The sequence below is a fragment of the Apium graveolens genome, chromosome 3, assembly GCF_009905375.1.
Source record: "Apium graveolens cultivar Ventura chromosome 3, ASM990537v1, whole genome shotgun sequence".
Taxonomy (NCBI): domain Eukaryota; kingdom Viridiplantae; phylum Streptophyta; class Magnoliopsida; order Apiales; family Apiaceae; genus Apium; species Apium graveolens.
In genome coordinates, this window is record NC_133649.1 from 46,665,024 (window position 1) to 46,684,979 (window position 19,956).

General features: G+C 33.7%; 2 protein-coding genes across 3 annotated transcripts; both read right to left on the minus strand.

Annotated features, from left to right (window-relative positions):
- Window positions 1-4,030: 4,030 nt before the first annotated feature.
- LOC141712229 (pentatricopeptide repeat-containing protein At5g66520-like) lies at window positions 4,031-6,444 on the minus strand. Its single transcript, XM_074515080.1, has one exon. It carries the CDS (start codon window positions 6,154-6,156, stop codon window positions 4,564-4,566), a length of 1,593 nt encoding a protein of 530 aa, XP_074371181.1. The 5' UTR covers window positions 6,157-6,444; the 3' UTR covers window positions 4,031-4,563.
- A 378-nt stretch (window positions 6,445-6,822) lies between these two features.
- LOC141712230 (AT-hook motif nuclear-localized protein 10-like) lies at window positions 6,823-12,939 on the minus strand. 2 transcript variants are annotated; one of them, XM_074515081.1, is made up of 6 exons: window positions 12,792-12,939; window positions 12,004-12,578; window positions 10,728-10,780; window positions 9,409-9,540; window positions 8,165-8,326; window positions 6,823-7,331 (listed from the first exon to the last, which is right to left on the minus strand). In XM_074515081.1, exons 2-6 carry the CDS (start codon window positions 12,554-12,556, stop codon window positions 7,116-7,118), a joined length of 1,116 nt encoding a protein of 371 aa, XP_074371182.1. In that variant the 5' UTR covers window positions 12,557-12,578; window positions 12,792-12,939; the 3' UTR covers window positions 6,823-7,115. The 2 variants fall into 2 exon arrangements, with proteins under 2 accessions (XP_074371182.1, XP_074371183.1); XM_074515082.1 differs by lacking the exon at window positions 12,792-12,939 and adding an exon at window positions 12,699-12,763.
- Between the last annotated feature and the right edge of the window lie 7,017 nt (window positions 12,940-19,956).

Consider the following 19,956-nt stretch of genomic DNA (forward strand, 5'->3'; position numbering starts at 1 on the left):
CTTCTAAAACAACTCATTCTACATCTGCTGAACAAGTTACTAAGAAGAAACTACCCAACACTGCTTGGGTTTCCAAACACACTTAAGACTCATTGTGTGTAGGGCATAATGTAGAGAGTCATCTGGATCATAGATAGTAGATGTTCCAAGCATATGACAGGTGATAAGGCCCTGCTATCACAGTTTGAGAAGAAAGTTGGCCCTTTGGTGACCTTTGGAAACAACAACAAAGAATTCACAATGGGATATTGCAAGATTGTTTCTGAAAATGTTGTCCTTAATGATGTAGCACTGGTAGATGGTATCGAAGTAAATCTTCTCAGATTTAGCAAATTTGTAAACAAAGGCTTTAAGTCTTACTCAACAAAGAAGAATGCACTGATTATCAGCAGGACAACTGGTGAAGTTGCTCTGAAAGGAGCAAGGAAAGGAAGCTTGTTTGTTGAAGATTTTGACTCAATAAATAAGAATAGTGTTTGTTGCTTCTACACCAAGGAGTTGGTAAGAGACATGCCTAAGATGGAGCTTGCTCAAGTTGAAGTTTGTGAAGTCTGTCAGAATAAGAAAATGAAGAAACTACTCAACAAGAGAATCATGAAAATGGAAGCTCATGTCATACACCTGAGTTTGATTGCACAACCTCAGGGGGAGAAAGAGAATCATTAGAGTACCAGTGGAAGCTGTAAATTTTTCTTATCTTGATATAGCTAAATCTCATTTTCGTACCAACAGAAAAACAATTAGCTGACATTTTTACTAAACCTTTGGATGAAGCAACCTTCACTAGACTTATATGTGAAATTGGATTGCTTAATTCTTCATCCTAAGGTAAGAACTCAGCTAATGTTTTGCAGCAGATTAATCTCCAGTAAATCAATAGTAATTTGATTTTATTGGAAGTTAACTGAAATATGAGTTATAAATATTTCAGAAATCTCTGCATATTTGTATTTCAAATTCAAATTCAGCTTGGAATTTTTCAAATTTTAGGTAAACTGCTCAGTTGTTAATTTACATTCTTAATATGTAAAATTAACACAAGGCAGAATTACATAAACCAAAAGTATATAGAGAACTGAGTTCTCGATAAGAATAAATTGACTTCTCGACAAATTATTTTAGGACTTCTTGAGTGAGTCCTCGATAAGTCAATTTACTGACTTCTCGAGTGACTTCTCGAAAGGTTTAAAAATGACTTATCGATAAGTCCTTGTAGAGATCTCTAGTAGTGTTTATTTACAGAGTTCTCTACAAGTACAATTTTTGACTTATCAATAACTCAGAACTGAGATAATTTGAATTAATAAATTATTTCAGTAAAATACTTTTGAAAATTTATTCTAATTTTTTTTTGAATTTATTCAGATAAAAGTTAGAATTAGTTCAGTCCACCTTTTTGGACAAACTGAGTATTTATTTGACATCTCGATAAGTCAATTTTGAGTTCTCTAACAGAGTAATTTAAAATGACTTCTCGATATGTACTTCTTTTCGTAAAATGACTTCTCGATAGACAAACTCCAAACGTCTATTTTTGAGTTCTCGACAAGTCATTTACTTTTACTATAAATACCCAGACTTCTCGATACATACACATACTTACAACTTCGAGATCTAAATTGACATAGCCTTTCTAGCAAAAACCCATTTCTCTCTCTCTTTTCCACTCCTTTCTCAAAAATATTTCTTACCCATTCTCTCTTACTAAACTACAATTGTAATAATTTATATATGGTATTCATATTATCACTAACAAACAATCTATATCTAGTTTTTACGCAACTGAGTATCAATCATGGTTGTAACATAAAAATAAATTAAATATTATAAAGACTTATGATTGATATTCATAATTTTTTTAAGGATTCGAATGAAAAATTATAATTATATCGTTATTTAAACCGTTTTTAAGTTCCTTTCATTACTACTCTAATATTTCTTCATATAATAATTTGATAACATTGTATACTATTCTCCTAAAATTAAATATTTTTCAATTTGATAAAAATTTAAAAAATATCAGTTGAACTGGTTAATTCATTCAGATTATTGAATAATATATATATATATTTTTTTCTTTAAATAGTATAAAATACATTGAATCAAATGTTACAATATACTATGGATATAACTTTTATTTGAATAATTCAAAATATTTGTAAATATTATCTTGATCAATGAATATTATTTATCTAGAAGAATTCTTTTTTAAAAGTTAGTTTATTTAAAGTGAAAAATAAAAAATAAATCGATTTAATATATCATCATAGTTTTAAAAAATCTCGTGAGATCTCATATCAAATTTCGAATATTTTTAAAAAATCTCGTGAGATCTCATATCAAATTTCGAATATTTTTAAAATTGGGATAAGTCCCAAAAATAATAATGCGCTACCAGTGAACTTGGTAATTTTAATATAAATAATCAATTGATTTGATCTTATAAACACCTCAAACACATTAATTTATATTAACATAAGATATTAAAAAAATTCACATTATTGGTAAAATATTCTCGCCGAACTTGTAATTTAAATTTACTAAATGTAAAATGTCACACTTACATATTATTTGTCTGATAAAAAGCACATGTGACATTATAATGTAGTGGTATGAGGTTGTATATGTGAATTAAATATCCCGAGTTCGATTCTCACAAAGCACATCTTTTATATAAAAATTAAAAATAGGGGTAGTTTAGTCTTTTATCCCATTATCCCCTTATTCTCTTATTATATATAGAAGAGAAGATATGATAATGCATTAATAATCTTTCAGATGTCAACATATGATATCAATTTAAATTTCATATACATTAAATTGTTGTAGATTTAGTAATACCTAATATAAAGAAGAATTAATAAATCATAATAATTCTATGCGAGTAATATGTAATGTAATTGAATAATGGTTCATTATTTAGGAGTGAGTTAAATTAATATCTTTTTCAATCCATTGGTAAAAGATTAAAAAATCATTAACAGATACTTATTTATGAAAAAATATATTGTAAACTATAAGTTAATAATTGAATTAAAAGAAATGGAAGTCCAACAAAATAATCTAAATTGAAATTAGGGATGAGTACTTTCCCGAACAAAATCTTTTAAATAAAAATCAGGATTGATATTTCCCTTCCCGGTTCATATCCGAGATTCGAAAAACTTTGTAGTTCGCGACGGAAAACAGGGAATTATGTTAAAAAAACGGGGTTCAGGGCGTACGATATCCTCGCCCCATCTTCGTTTCCCATATTTAATAAAAAAATAATGTACATTTATATGTATATTAAATTAATTATTTAATCCATTTCATTAATCTAATTTGAATATGATGATTTTATTTTTATTACAAGTGTGAAATACATGTTAATTTGAATTTTAATGTAAAATACGATATAAAATTTAAAGCATATATATTAGATACTCTTATTTATCAAATTACTTTTATAACAAAATACATTGTAGAATATTAAACTATGGTTTAAAAAAATCCTGATTTCTTGCTAGGATCCCCGACTGGGGACCATGAAGCAAAATAATCTCCGTTCTTGTATCGGGATGAGCTGAAAAATCGGGAATGGGAATAACGCTTAACGACCCCGAAATTAACTGATGAATAAGATCCGATATGTTGTGAGCAGCTTTACTTAAAAAAGGGTCCCCATATCTCCTAGATTTTTATCTAAATTTTTCCCAAAATTATTATCTTTTACTGAGATAATAATTTTAAAAATAATTTTGACATCAAACATTATAAAATTCAATGTAAAATTAGTGCAAATCCCATAGTGCAACTAATCTACGCAACTGGAACAACAGAGAAACTTGTTCTGTTCAGAAAGATCTTTGAGCCCTGAATCACAACCTGCCAATCGAAACCAAACCGGGGAAGATCATGGACTCTTTGTTAGAAAACATGAAAAGTAATAACACTATTTTCATATTAGACTCAACATGCCCTTGTAATTCCTTCGAAAGACAAGAAAACAGTTATCATATTATTTGTCCAAAAATGATAAACATCAATCACATTTTTGCTACTAGCCTTTGAAATGACAAACAGCAATTACATATCTGCTACTAGTCTTTCAAATAATGGAACCACTTAAATATCATAATAGAAGTTAGTGAGCTGCTTGAAGCTGTATGTGAAGTAGGGGCAGTAATAACAGACACGACTCAAAACACAACTCAAACTCGACCTGATTCACAACACACCTGGGATTCATAACACGATTTATAGAAAAAAATCTGAAATTGATCCAATCAATTCAAATATGACCCATAATGACTCGTTTTTTGGTATGTAATGTCTCTATTGATTGACATCAACACTTCAGTTCAGTTAGACTGCAATTGACTAATATTTTTCCCTGTCTATCTTACATGTAAGAAAAGTAGTTGAACACTTGCTACGAATTTCACTTGTATGTCAGCATAGTATTCAAGACTTCATGATTAAAGATAATAACTACGAAAGCATTGACGATTACCATGTTTGTATCGCCATGTTCACCTCTTCCAGATTTTTAGTCCTTTCACATCTATCAGATCTTTGAGATCAAATCAAAAGTACATCAGTGTCCAACGAAAGAGACTTCAAGTGCATGTCACTCTGCACCCACAACAATTCGATCTCCTTTATTAGCGGATGACATCTGTTGCCAGCAATAAATTCCACAACGCCGCCATCAATCTCAATCAAGCTACAGCCAGGCACCTTTTTCACTTCTTTCTCTACCATTACCTTCCTTATTCTTTCCACGTGATCCCATTGGTTAGCAGATGCATAAATATTCGAAAGAAGAACATGAACTCCACTGTGATCAAGACTACGGTTGACCAATCCCTCAACCATCTCATTACCAAGATCAGCATCACCATGAACCCTACAAGCATTCAGTAATGCACCCAATACATAAATATCAGGCTCCATAGGCATATCCCTTACCACTTTCTTTGCTTGTTCAAGCAATCCCGCTCTACCTAAGAGATCTACCAAGCAACCATAGTGCTCTACCCCTGGCTTGATACCATATATATCATTCATGCTTTCAAATACTCTTAGTCCTTCATCCACTAATCCAACTCGAGCGCACGCACTTAGAATACATATAAATGTTACTTCATTAGGTTTGATCCCTACATCACCCATCCTCTTTAACAACTCCACTGCCATTACGCTATCTCCATGATTAGATAGTCCTGAAATCAGAGAAGTAAAAGCATACACATCCCTATTCGGCATCTCCTCAAAAACACGACAAGCTACTTCAACAGAGCCACACTTGGCGTACATATCAATCAATGCTGTCCCCAGCACCGTGTCCAACTCCATTTTACTTCTATCCACAAAAGCATGAATCCATTTACCCTGATCCAAAGCACCAAGAGAACCACAAGCAGAGAGAGCCCCAACAATCCCCGCATGATTTGGCCTCACCCTGCTTCTTTGCATCTCATTAAAAATCTCCAACGCCTCCTTAAAACACCCAACTTTGACATACCCATTAATCATCACACTCCACGAAATAACATTTCTCTCCGGCATTTCATCAAACAGTTCCTTAGCACTCACAATATCTCCACACTTTACATACCCATTAAGCACCGCAGTCCAAGTCACAACATCGCGATTCAAACTAACATCAAACAACATTCGAGCACACCGCATCAAACCACAATTAACATAAAAATGAATCAACCCATTTTGCACAAAATCATAACACTCCCACCCTAATTTAATAACCTGGGCATGACATAACAAACCAAACCCAACATTCGCAGTATCGATACAACCTCTAATAACAAACGAAAATGTGTAATTATTCGGAAAAAACCCGCAACTCAACATCACATTGTAAACAGATAGGGCATTCTCAGAGTCTTTATTTTCGACAAATGATCGGATAATAGTGTTCCACAAGTAAGTAGACTTATGGGGTAAGCGATGAAAGACAGCGTAGGCGTGGGAGTGATCGAAAGAAACCAAGTGAGAAATGAGTTTTCCGGCAGCAAAAGGGTCGGAAATGAAGCCGGAAATGACGAGATGGGAATGAATTCGATGGAGTTGAGTGAGCTCAAGACATGGTTTATTTAGGAGGGAAAGAACCTGGTAACGGCATTTCAAATATTTGGATACGCGCTGAGACATAACATAAGCACAAAGACTGTGGCATTACATGTCTTTTTCTTTGTATTTGTATGACAAGATAATAATGTATTTTTAAGAAACAAAATAAATTTCTAAAATAAAATAGAAATAAAGTAGTCTTATATATTACCGTTCTTCCAGGTCTTCCGGTCAACTTCTACGCATCTCCCCCAGTGGGTCAACTTTTACGCAGCTCCGCTGATGATGAACCGTTTCCCATTTGAGTGGTAGCATATTTGTTTTGTTTATATGACAAATATAATTAAAGAAATAATAAAGATAAATAAACCCGACGAAACAGCACACATCTTGTCAGAGGTCAAGGTAACTTTGACAATGACCACATTCTCAAAGTGGCAGAACCTGACAAGATTGTACAAAGATTACAAGGAACACGGATGTGCAGATTTGTTTTAACTGCACAAGCCCACTGTAAAGGCTTCCAGTTCAGGAGCCTCACTCCTTGCATATAGATGTGCCCTCATATCATTAACTCCAAATTCCTGCAGGGACAAGCAGTTAACTTGCCAAATTACCATTCAGTTAGGCAATTATTGCCACTTCCTAGACAATATATAACAATTATGTACCCAGAAAATATTAAACAACTTAAAAACCAAAACTGCAATTTTCATCCTAACAGGATGATAAAAGATAACACATGCATCAGGGGAAAAACATGTTTCTGATTCTACTAGCCATTCACGGTGTAGAGACAAGTTTCTAAACTTCATAATCGTCTACATCACATGGTCGATATTAAAACCAACTCACTGACCTAAAATGGAGAATCCATCAATGCTGTAATGTTTAATCATAACTTTTGGTCTTGCTAGAAAAGAAAAAACATAAAACGAAATTGCTATAACTTTGCCAAGGTGGTGATGCTTGGCAAAACTCCTGTCTTAAACACTCCTGGACTAGTTCAGTCTGCCTACGATTCGGTCAAGTTGACTACCCTAACTCCAGGGTACGTTTGGAGCGGTCTGCTGGTTGTTATTATTGCAACCTCCAGCATTGTTGTTGAAAGGGATAACAGGGCCACCAGGTAATTCACTCAAGGTAGCACGAGATGGAGGGCTTCCTCCCACTGTTGAAACATGCTTTGGAGCGGTATCATTATACCCTGGTCTTGTTGCTTGTGGATTTGCTGCCATGAATGTGCCCACAACTACCTACAATACAAGAAAGTAAAGTACTACGCATTAGCACAAAAGGTTTGAGAAGGAGCATTCAAAGTAGGTCTTTCCACAACAATACAGCAAATTTGATATATATGATGAAACTAATTTTATCAGAATACTTCCGATCCTCAAGTCATTATAGTAACGGTCAAAAAGTTGTAGTCAGATGTTAATCCCATAATTCAAACTTAGCTAAGGGTGCTTAATATGCAACAATTTGGTGATTAGATTCCAAGAATAACCAAAAAGCAATCAGTTAGGCATCACGTGAAAAAAAAAATTAACGGCTGACATAGCAAGCACTAACAAGCTTTCAAGCTTAAGGTACATTTTGGGACCAAAATTTAGAAGCAAATACCAGGAGCCACTAACTAATAAAAATGTCATCGGAATAAGGGGTACACGGACTGTAACATATAGTACATTTTAGAGCTATCTTTTGCATCAAAGATGAACTAATGAACTTATTCTTCAAATCGCTATATAAAGTTAGATGCGCTATAGCCTATAAAATACATGTAACTTATACCGAGAGATATAAGATAAAAAGACCTGTGTCTACATTGCCATTTGGTATGTGTTGATTTATAAAACACATATCGAGCATCAAATATAGTTGCTGAAACAAAAATGAACTAGTAGTAAAGCGTGAAAGCTGCAACTAACATATATAATAACAATGCAGTATCTACATCATGATATTGTTCCTGTAAGGATATATGCAAATCGGTAGCAAGCAAAGGCTTGCACTATACTCCAAGTTTGGCAAGCAATGATTGCAAACTTTACTCAGTTTAAATATTATAATATTTCAGAAAACAAACCTGAACAGGGGAAGCTGCAATCAGTAGCCCCGCCACACCGCCACCTAAAACAGTACCATCAGGTCCAGCTAGTGACACACTAAGCCCACCTGTTCTGCTGCGCTGGCCACCAGATTCTGAGAGAAGAAACGAACCAGAGATAGACAAAATCTGAAAACGCCCCTGTAGAAAGCATGTATTAGCATCTGGTTATGTAATCAATACCTCTAGGGTGTACGAAACAACAAACAATTATTTCATGATATATATATATAATATATATATATAGGGGATGATCAAATACAAACTAAAATTAAAATAGAAACTAGGAACCAATCTAAGTCATTAGATCTACCTAATCTAATGGTCCCCCTAAATCACCCCCACCCAACTACTCTGCACCCTCTCACACCCAATTTCAGCTTTTCCCCTCCGTTTTTAATTTGATTTTTCCCGTCAAACCGTAAGTTTTTTTTAAAATCCGATTTCACTATATTTTTCTACATCTCTCAACGATCGATTTGCATACCATATGTGTTATATTTCGAATTAGTTTTTTAAAAAAAATTATTTGGTTTCTAGTTTATATTCTAAATTGGTTTCTATTGTAGTAGCCCCCTATATATATATATATAACAGTATGTATTACCGCTTCCCAGATCAGGCACTTCCAAGTGGGGGGTAGGTCTGGTTATGTTTATTATACTATATTTTAATATAAAAATAACTAAAGCATTTAAATCTACTGAAATTTAAATGTTAAAGCTTAATTACTAATAAAAGACATGCAGTTCATTTAAACTTCAACTCAGAGGCTGGACCATCGTTTTCACAGTCTAGCATTTACATTTAAGTCATTTACTACACAGGAAACTTAAAAGTAAAAGAATGCCCAATATCAGTTATACAGCCTCCTCCATAGTCCATACAACTAATAAACAAGCTTGGATTTTTGACAAATAGCAATTTTAAAAACTTAGTAAAACATATCAAAGCTGTTATCATAATATACCCTCTCTGCTTATGACTCTGTATTTCATATGATTTGTAATGAGCAAGTAATATATTGTTATAAGCAGATACTACTACACCTTCAAAAAGTATGTGAAGAGTTTGAGTGTTAGTGGACCCTTTAGTCAAAAAGTCATAAAAAGAGTAAAATTTAAATTTTTAAAGGCATCCTCATGATGATGGACTGTACTCTTAACAAGATGCAAAGAGACGGAATATAATACATTTAGTAGATCTTGAAGCCTAACACAAACCTCATAAGAAACAGTTCCACCGCATGATGAGGACTGTTGAAGAGTTACGCTGCCTATAGTGCCATTTGCAGATAGAACACATACAGCTTGGGAATTGACTTGAGAAAAGGACATTAATCTTGCGAACACGTCCTGAGAATGAAAATTATAATATTTAATAGAGAATTACATATTTAAAAATTATAAAGCTGAATTCACGAAATAATTATAATTGAAAACACTATATAAAAATGGTTTCTCTGTAGCTTAATACACACATAGTATCATATCCTCTTATTAGCAAGTCCAGTTAGCAATTAGAGGGATCCGCACAGTCCCACAGCTTCACTATTTATTCATTAACGAGTAAAATATGCACCACATAAACCAAACAAATGATCAACAAAAAAAAATGTAAGCAGGGACTTGAGCATTGTCAATGAAACATATGGTTCAAATCACCTAGGTTCAAATCAGATTTACGAGGATCTCTACCTATTATTTTCCTTAGATGTTGCAGGTTTATGGAATTTCAACAATCTCGCAAGTATCCATTACATTATGGCACACAGTAAATTTCAAAATATAAATTCACAATTAATCGAAAAAACGCCAATAAAATAAGAAATCAGAGGATGGAAAAGGGAAGTTTGGCATTTAAAGCAGAAAGGTGTTGAGAAAAACTTGTGGACCAATATTTAAATGTATATAAATCTGTCTAACCAGAGACTTCGCCATTAAATTAAAAAAATATTAATCGTTTATGTTTAGCTAATATTAACAGGCACATGCATCATGTCATAATCCACATCAAACAACATCCAAATATGTTATATCGTGTTGACCTTCAAACAAGTCATGCCAGAGTACACTTGAACAACAAAAATCTAGACTCCTAGACATTACATTGAAGGATCGTACGAATCTTTACAAAGAAGTAGCAGCAATGACTCAAGGAGAGTAAAAGAAAGTTTAAGAGGTGAAGGCAACAGAAGGGAATTTGTTTTTACCGATTCATAGAAACAAGATAAGGGTATTTAAGGAATCACCACGAACAAAAACACAAGTCACCGAGCAGTTTAAATGCTTCTACTTTGTTGATTACATATTCTAAGGTTTGATTGCTGTTGGTAACAATCTTAAACAAACAGTAAATCCGAAAAAAATGGTAAGACGTGGCATACACATAGTTCAGGCAGGCACAAAGCAGAACATTTAAATACATCCAGATTTACAAAAGAACATTGAGTAATAACACAAGTTTCCAATAAACCCACATAAACCAGATAAGGGTAAGACTTGACAACAAAAGGAAAATAGAAGGTGGTATTAAAGATTACCATTCCGGGCTGCACTTGGACGACATGTGGCGTGAATCCAACCCCAGGTAGGCCTGCACCACAGTATTGTATTAGAATATAAGAAACACCGGGAATATCTACACTACAGTAAAGAAGATGAATATCAAGTTGTGCTCCAACTTATTTGCTGTAAAGACTTTACACAATGCATTCTTATATTTTTTGTGTGTTTGATATTGCTAAGTTTGTAATTTGCATAACTTGGTGTATAGTAGGAAAATTTGAATGTTCAATAATAATTTGGTCATTAAATAAGATGAAACCTTTATCAAGAAAACTATACTTTGCAAATTCCTTGAATTAACACCAAATTAAAACACACTTATTCCATCCAACATACTTTTAATCTCAAAAAAAAATACAACTTTATAGATTCATAGGGAAGTAAATTTTAACACTCCAGATATTATTAAGCCGCAGTAATGGACCCACATCCGGCAAAAGAAAAATATTGCACTACAGAATGAAACTTATAGTACATTAGCTCAAAGCATTTCATATAAAAAAGAAATTAAATCGCAGAATTGTAATCGCATCCAATCAAATCACAGGAAAGAGAATCTATCATATGTCAGGTTAAGACACATGAAACACAGTACACATTAGGCTGCATAACTAAATCCGCAGGATCTATAGTAATGTCCGTCAAAGGCAGACATGCGACTCAAAACTACAAACAGGTATTGTCAAATTCGGATAATCTATTCCATCGATAGATAAGGTCATCACTCGTAGATCTCATATTCCATAACTAATATTACCATCACCGAAGTTCACAAGCTTTTTTCTTTATCCTGGATTAATAATACACCCAACGGTTATCTAAATTTAATAATCCAACTACTAGAAAGATTAAACCAGTTTTTTAGAAGTGAAGATCAAACCAATTTAATAAAGCCACAATCCACCTTGGATCTATAACACAAAACAATTGAAAATAACATGAACACTGACAGAATCTTTACTGCTTTTATCATTTATGCATAAACAAGTTAACACACAGAATACTACCAAATAAAATAACAGTCTACGTCATCCACACCAAGCATACATATACACAGCGGACATATTAGGGAAAACATGGAATCTTTACTCATATACATGCAAGATATGCTCCTACACAAAATTATACATCGAAAGACGGAAACTTTACACTAATCACGCTTTTCGCAACTTAAAAACAGAAACTTTACTGATAAACACATCACAACACTAAATAGAATCACAAAACAGACTCCAGTATGTATAATTGTACCTGAAACAGTAGGAGCAATAGTGAAAGGAAGATCCGGAGAAGCACTGGACCTTCCGCGAGAACCGGCCGGCCTTCCTCTGCCACGTTTCCCCGAACTCAAACCAGAAAGCGCCACCTCACCGCCACCACCTACGGAGCCATCAGGAGTTTTTGATTGCGGTGCAATCGCAGAAACAGGCGAAGCAATCACAAAAGAGCCATCACTCCCCGGAATGTACTTCCTCGGCCTACCACGCTTCCGCTTCACCGCCAATCCGTTACTCCCCTCGCCGTTGCCATTGCTCTGCGCATCCGACGCCGCAAACTGCTTCACCACCTCCGCCGCCGTCATCGCCGCCGCCGGAGCAGGAACCACCACGCTCTCCGGCTTAAACACCGACACCGGCACCGGGGCCTGCACAGACTCCTTGGGAGGCGGAGTCTGCACCACCGGCGGCGGCGCGTGCACACCACTCGCGCCGTCGTTGGCTGAACCGTAAGCGACATTCACGGAGTTCTGAGCCGGAGAAGCTTCAATCTTAGCAGCGGCGGCATTCTCGAGAAACGATGACATCTTAATTGCAATTGCTTAAACCCTGAAAAATACATAAAAATAATAATAAAAATCTCAGAAAAACCCTAGAAAATCGAACAACATGAAATTAAAAACCAACAAAAACGAGATAGAAATCAGAAATTAATTCAAAAACAAGTACTTGAAAATTGAAGATTATCAAAAACAATTGAAATTGTTTGTGATAATAATTCGAGATATATAAAAATTACTACTATTATATGAGTTATATTACCAGAAAAACAATATAGATCGGTGAATTGTTTTTGTGCCTATGTCAAAATGGAGAAGCATAAAATAATATGTTTGGATAAATCCTTTTTATAGGCCTAATTGTATTACGATGAAATCAGGGTTTTTTTTCCCTTTTTTTACGATTTTTCTCAGAAACGGCTGTGATTATGAATCTTTTATTCCTTTTATTATTTTTTGTCCTGGCCATATTAGTTGGAGATAATAATAAGATATGCTTAACAGCTCATTCATTTTATTTTTACTTTAAATATTATGAATTTATACATATAAAATAAAGGAAACGAATGAAAAAGTCATATTTAATCATTTCAAAATTACATATCTCTCTGTGATTTTATTTTATTTTATAAGATATTGTTTTATATTAAATATTTATTTAAAATATCTTGAACAAAATATTCCAAATTCCTGGTCAATCCATAATTGGTTGTAGTTATAGGATTGGATTACTATTAATTATATGTTTGTTGGGCCATATAATATTATTAAAAATACTAGTATCATATTTGGGCCAATTTTTTTAATTACATTAGGCCCATCTTAAAAGTATGACGATTCATATTTAAATTTATCATTTATTTGTGGGATTCTAATGTGATATAATTTTTAACTAAATTTCAAATTAATATTTTTATTTTGTATATTTTAAAAAAATTCATATCAAAATATTACAATGTGTACTATTATTTGAGTTCCAATATTCGAGTCCCACTTTTTCTTTAGAGCAGATTACATAAATTAACATATGTCATAACATATTACATGATCAATTTATTTAAAATTGTGTCTGATAAAATTTTTAAACAAATCGTATACAACATTCTAACAAAATAAATGTAATATCTATCTTAAGTAACAATTTATCTAACATAATGATCTAAGGTTGTGTAAGACGAAACTTTTAACTAAATCGTATACTATATTCAGATATAATAAATGTAAAAGTATAGTGTAATGCACGATCTTGAATTTGATTTTTCTCTAAAATGTGTGTTAAGCTCGAAGAATAATCAAGGTGCAAAAAGTAGATCATTCACCTTTTACGAAAAAATACCCGATATATAAATATATAATTAGGGTATCCATGTCTTTACTATTAATTATTTTTTATACATTTTTTCATACTTTCTTTAAAAGAATGATTGTTTTATTTTAATTTTTGATAACATCAATTTTAGAACTTCTCATTTTGATTTATACACATTTGTACATTCAAGTATCGATTACAAATTTATTCATATTCGGTTAGTTAGTGAGGTTGCATTTTTTTAAATTTTAATTAATTTTGGTATGATGTGTATTATTGTAGTCGTTGATATCTAACACACAAATTATTTGTTAAAACGTTACTCGGAAACGAAAAATATATTTCTTCTCACAAAATATTACATAAATTTATACATGTCATATCACGTTAAATAAACAATTAGTTTAAAGTTGTGTTGGACATAATTTTTAAATAAATCGTATACAATATTCTAATAAAATAAATGTAAGAATTATAAAAAGTAAAATCAATTTATCTTCGTTTTCCTGTTATCTGAATTTTAATTGATAAAGAGGTTATGCATGGGAGTTCAATATATGATAAAATTAACCGGAAACTAATATTATAACTAAGAAGAACTTAAAATAAATTTACTCAAATGACTATCTAAAAACTTAAAATATGAAAGGAGATTGAGACTCGGACATAAATATTAGTGAGCTTTAAACATCACAACTGGATCTTGACTTTTATTTTGCTTTAAATTTTATTTTACTTTGTTCCATTCCAACTCTTCTTATATTGCTTTACTACATGACTACTTTTTACACCTCTATTAAGCCTTCATTCGTTCCTGAATTGTGGGACCTGTTCTACCCCTCTCTGAGTTGGAACCTGATTTCTTGAATGATTAAGCCTCTCGTATTGTTAGGCTTTTCGTTGCAACTGAATTGTTTCATAAAATGTGTCAGGATGCCCTTGACAGCTTCATTGATGATGTCTTTCACATAACAGCCTTCGAAAACTTACTCTTCCAGATCAATGGCTACTTTCTTAAAGCTTTAGAGTATGGGATAAGTGCCCTGTTATTTAAGAGTTCAATGACCTTTTAAGAGATCAACACATCATTATTAAAATCCCGACCTTCATAACTGTGGCACCCCAAAATCCGGGGTCACGAATCTCGGAGGCCACGCCATCTAAACCACTATAAACCACATACCTCACATCACAATATGTAAATACTCACACTTTACGACCCCACACTTATCACACACACACTTACATGTTATTGTCTTGGAAACGAACCATTCATTACTAGAGTAGATCAAACCACAAAGTGATAATTATTACAACCCAAAAGTAATTAAGTCTTACCGGGGAATAACCTTTAAGTAAGGCTAGTCCGTCGGCCAAATATACGTTTCTTATTTATTACCTTACATAAGTCATACTTATAAATAAGCCGAACTAAAAACAACTGAAAACCAATCCAGCTTATTGGGGCTACCTGCAGTACAACACCAAACAATCTACGGAACAACTGGCCATTTCCTACTCGTTTCCGGGATGTGGTTCTCATGGTAGGCATCTTGATTCACTGTTGTGTTGTGTCAATTTAAGAAAACAAGTGTGAGCTATAATGCCCAGCATAATAATGTACAGTATGAAAATGATTGTATGATAAACTTACGTAAAACATCATATATGATGATTACGTTTTATTCGAAAATAGTTTCCCTTGGTGATACACACCTTCTACGAAAACAATCCTTTAGTGAATTTTATTAACCTGCAAATACCTTAATAGTAAACCCAACACCTAGGCTTGGGTTACGGTATTGCATCACAATTCCAATTGGAAGAATATGACAGTCGTTGGAGCCACCGCATACGATGATCAGTTGTAATACGATAATATTAACCTTTTCTACTAGTAGAAGGACGACACCTTCGTATCTCGGTTATCACCCTTGCCGTATTCGGGCTACGTGTCCCATTTTTGGGTATACACATACTTCACAGGTTCCTGAGAACATAGAGTACCTTCGCATGCGGTACCTTTGATAGTCCATCTAGCACACATAGTACTAGAGTCTACCCATCCTGTAATATCCGGGATATATCGTGTAATTATGTTATTAATAAATGATTAATATATGTGTTCAGTATCCATTATGTGAATTAATTGTTAAGTGTTATCTGTGTTTGAATATTTAAAAATAATATTAATTGAGTATTTTAATTTTTATATGTCCAAAATAAAATATAGATAATTGTCATATCTTCCTAATTATTTTTATGTTGATTTGGGGATTTATAAGGATCATATGAAATTTATAAAATCTTTTTTTTGAGTATTTAAAATCTATTTTGTAAAAACGGGAACCAACCAACGTCATCCGTTGTTACGTTTTTGGAACCCGAAACTCTTACGAGAACTCCTTCCTAACCTAATTGTATTATTCCGAGCATATTCCATGTTTCGACTTTTTCGATCCGGCGTACGGTTTGTTCTGCGCGGGTCCCGGCGCAACATTTGCGATACAATGTTCGTTTCGGTAAATCAATAAAACCCGTATTTTCGATAAACGGGAGCTTTTTATTAAACTATCCCAATTATCACCTCGTAGTACGTGTAACCAGGCGCTGAGACCAAGACCGCAGTACAAATTGTACTGGTTTGGATAATTATCCCGAAAACCGATACCGTTTGGATCAGTTTTTATAAATAAACGTACCGTTTTATATCCCGAATGATCCAACGGGTTACTAATTTTCCGTAATTATAAATAGCCTTTTTCCCTTATTTTATTTCGTATCAAAATCATTTGCAAATAGTTAATTTTATAATTTTCAGAGAAAAACCCTAATTTCATAAACTGTTCTAAGAATCAAACAGTAAAACGAAGGCGCTACCGATTTCTGTTTTCAAAGCTCGAGTACTTAATCCAAAGGATTTAAAGTGTTCTATCAGATTCTGAGCTTCGTTTTACTGCAGAAATCAAGGTTTATTTTCTATATTTTTATTTATTTTCGGATTAATTTTATTAAAAATATGATTTTTTGTTCGGATGATTGTTTGTATGATTTGATGATTGCATGTTATAGAGCTTGTTTTCCTGATGATTTTGATATATTATACGTCTGATTTGAAGTTCGATAACATGTTCAAATTTGAGTTTGATTTTCGAATTTTAAAATTAGGATTTATAACCCGTATGAATGTTCTTAATTGAAATTTGGGGGTTTCTTATTCTGGAATAGATAGATATTGTGGTATAGTGGATTGTGTTCTCTGTGAAATTTGCAATCCAGTCGTATAAGTTTCATGAATCAACGAGGTCTATAGAGAAAAGAGTTGTGTTTTGAATATTTTCGAAGTTCGCCGGAAACTGGCAAACTTCACGGCCAAATTCCGGCCAACTCAAAGATTGTTAGGTTGTTTTGATTGCATAATTGTGTTCCTGGTAGTTTGTAGATGTGATCTGGAGCTTGTGGTAAGGTGAGGAGGCCGGAATCGTGTTCTCCGGCAACCCCTGCATTTTCCGGCGACGGGAGTGTAAAATTACAGTTTGATACCTGAACTTTTGGGGACGATGCAGTTTGGTTCCTGAAGTTTCCAGACTTTGCAAATTAAGGATTCCTGTTTTAAAAATGTTTAAAAATCATATTTCCTATTTATTTTTATTATAAAAATTCGATTTTAATTTCTAAAAATTCCAAAAATTATTATTTTAATTCCGAAAATTATTTCAATTCAAAAATAAATCTGAATTAATTAGTTAATTAATTTCAGTTAATTTTTAATTGATTAATTGGTCAATTAATTCGAAAATTAATTGATTAATTGATTTAATTAATTATTAATTGATTTTAATTAATTATTAAATTAGATTTAATTATTTAAGAATGATTTAAAAATTCCGAAAAATAGGTTCGAGCTTTAAAATATTATTCTAAATTATTTCCAAGGCTCGATAATTATTATAAATTTGTTTTGGAGCCAGAATTGGCCAACCGAACCCTGTTTGTTACCCCGAAATTGATCCAACGACCCATTTTAATTCTGAAAAATATTTTAAAAACCATTTTAAATACCAGAAAACCTATTTATGACCCGAAATGTCTTTATAAATAATATGTCATTGATTATGTGACGTATTATATGTTGGTTGACTGTCGGTTTATATATTCAATGTTTACTGTTTATTGCGTAACTTTCAATCCGATAATCGGATTTGGGTGAAACGAATGGTAGATAGAAGTATGTGATTAATAGAATCCTATGCGTTAAATATTGATAGATGCTTATGATATGTGAGCAGAAGAGGCAAGGCGTAGGAAAGGGAAACATGTAGTTGAGGAGTAAGACGGTTGAGATTGGAAGCGAGTACAGTGTAGTAAGCTAATACCAGGCAAGTGTTCTGAACTTTCTCGAGATATTGTCGTGATTGATATTCCTATTTTATATTGCAAGTGCTTTGAAGCACTGAACCCTAAACTTTGATTCCAGTTATTGATCTTGAGCCGTAGCCTGATTCTTTCTAGAACGTTGATTGTTGTATTCCCAAACACGGACCTCAAATATACGATACTACTCCACAAATACATACAAACTAAATACTATACACTGAATCGAGTTACCTACATACTCAAACCATTGTATTTTATGCTTTAAAAGACCAAATCCTTGAAACCCTGAAACATTGATTCATTATTATCCAATTCTTTCATTACCTAGCATCCAAACTTTGAATATACTCTTTTGATCCTTATACAGATTAAAACCATTTCATTATGGAACATCAAATGTTGTTAATGATTCTGGTTATTGTTTATTATTGTTTATTCTGTTATTATGTTTGAATTGAATTGTTTTTATAAAATTGTAGACCAGATTCGTGGTCAGACCATATAATGGTCAAGTTAGGCCAATGTGTGCCTTGGATCCAGTAGTTAGAGCAGTGCTGTGTGCTTTGCTCGGGGTTAGTGCGTGACTGATCAGCAGCCTAACCTTGGATTTTAACATGAAAATATAATATCCAATTCTAAATCATAATCCATTGTTCACTTGATATCATAACCATGTTCACCTGATGATCATTATTCTCAGTTTTGTCATTGTGACTTGCTGAGCTAGTTAGCTCATTTGTGCGATATTGTTTCTGTTCTTTTCCAGTTAAAAAGGAACCAGTTGGTACAGAGGATCCCCAGTCCAGCGCGAGAGCTAGGGGTTCAGGTTGATTGAGCTGAGCTTGTAGGCTTCTTTTGGAATAATTAAGTTTGTAAAAGTTGTAATAATGTTTAATACTTAGTTTTGCGTTTGGAATAGTTGGGATTTAAACGCTTGTAATATAATAGTGTGTTTGGCTTGTGTGCATACTTTAACCTATTGCGGTCCGTGGTGGTTGGTAAGTAGGATCACTGCATATTATCATTATCTTTATTATTGTTATTAACAGGTTATAAATAAGGTGTGTGGACCCCAAACTTCGGACCCGGGTTTGGAGGGCGCCACAAGTTTGGTATCAGAGCCACAGGTTATAAGTCACTGACACAAGCCTAGATTGACGGAAATGGGTAGAGGTTTAGGATTAGAAGTAAGGAATAGGATGATAAGACGTTGAGAGGTTGAGTGCTTCGGTATAACATGTATTAGTATAATTCGCGTTATGGTTCGAGATTCTTATATCGCGATGTGAATTCAGATAGCAGCAATGGCCGACTCTTTCATTCCCATATCAGCTGATCACTCAGAGCCTTCAATTGGAGCGCCGTCTTCGGATCCACGTTCTGTTGTTCCACCAGTGTTGGCTATACTACCTCCACCTGTGTTACAGCCCGTACCACTGCAGGCTATTCCACCTCCAGGCATGAGGCCACCTGTCAGAGGACCCCCACCTGCTGATTCAGGTTTTACTAGTCATTCAGTTACAGGAGTACCTTTCTAGTTCTCTTCCTATCCTGTCCCATATCATCAGTTTGAGGCTTGCCTTATGGAGCAGCGATTCCTACAGGGTCAGATCCAGGAGTTATTGCATATCATGCGTACCAGAGAGGTTGGGAGTGGTGAGAGGCGACTTAGAGAGAGGCTCCAGGCATTTCGTAGAGCAGCTGCTGTGAGGATTGTTGAGGCTACAAATGAGGACATCAC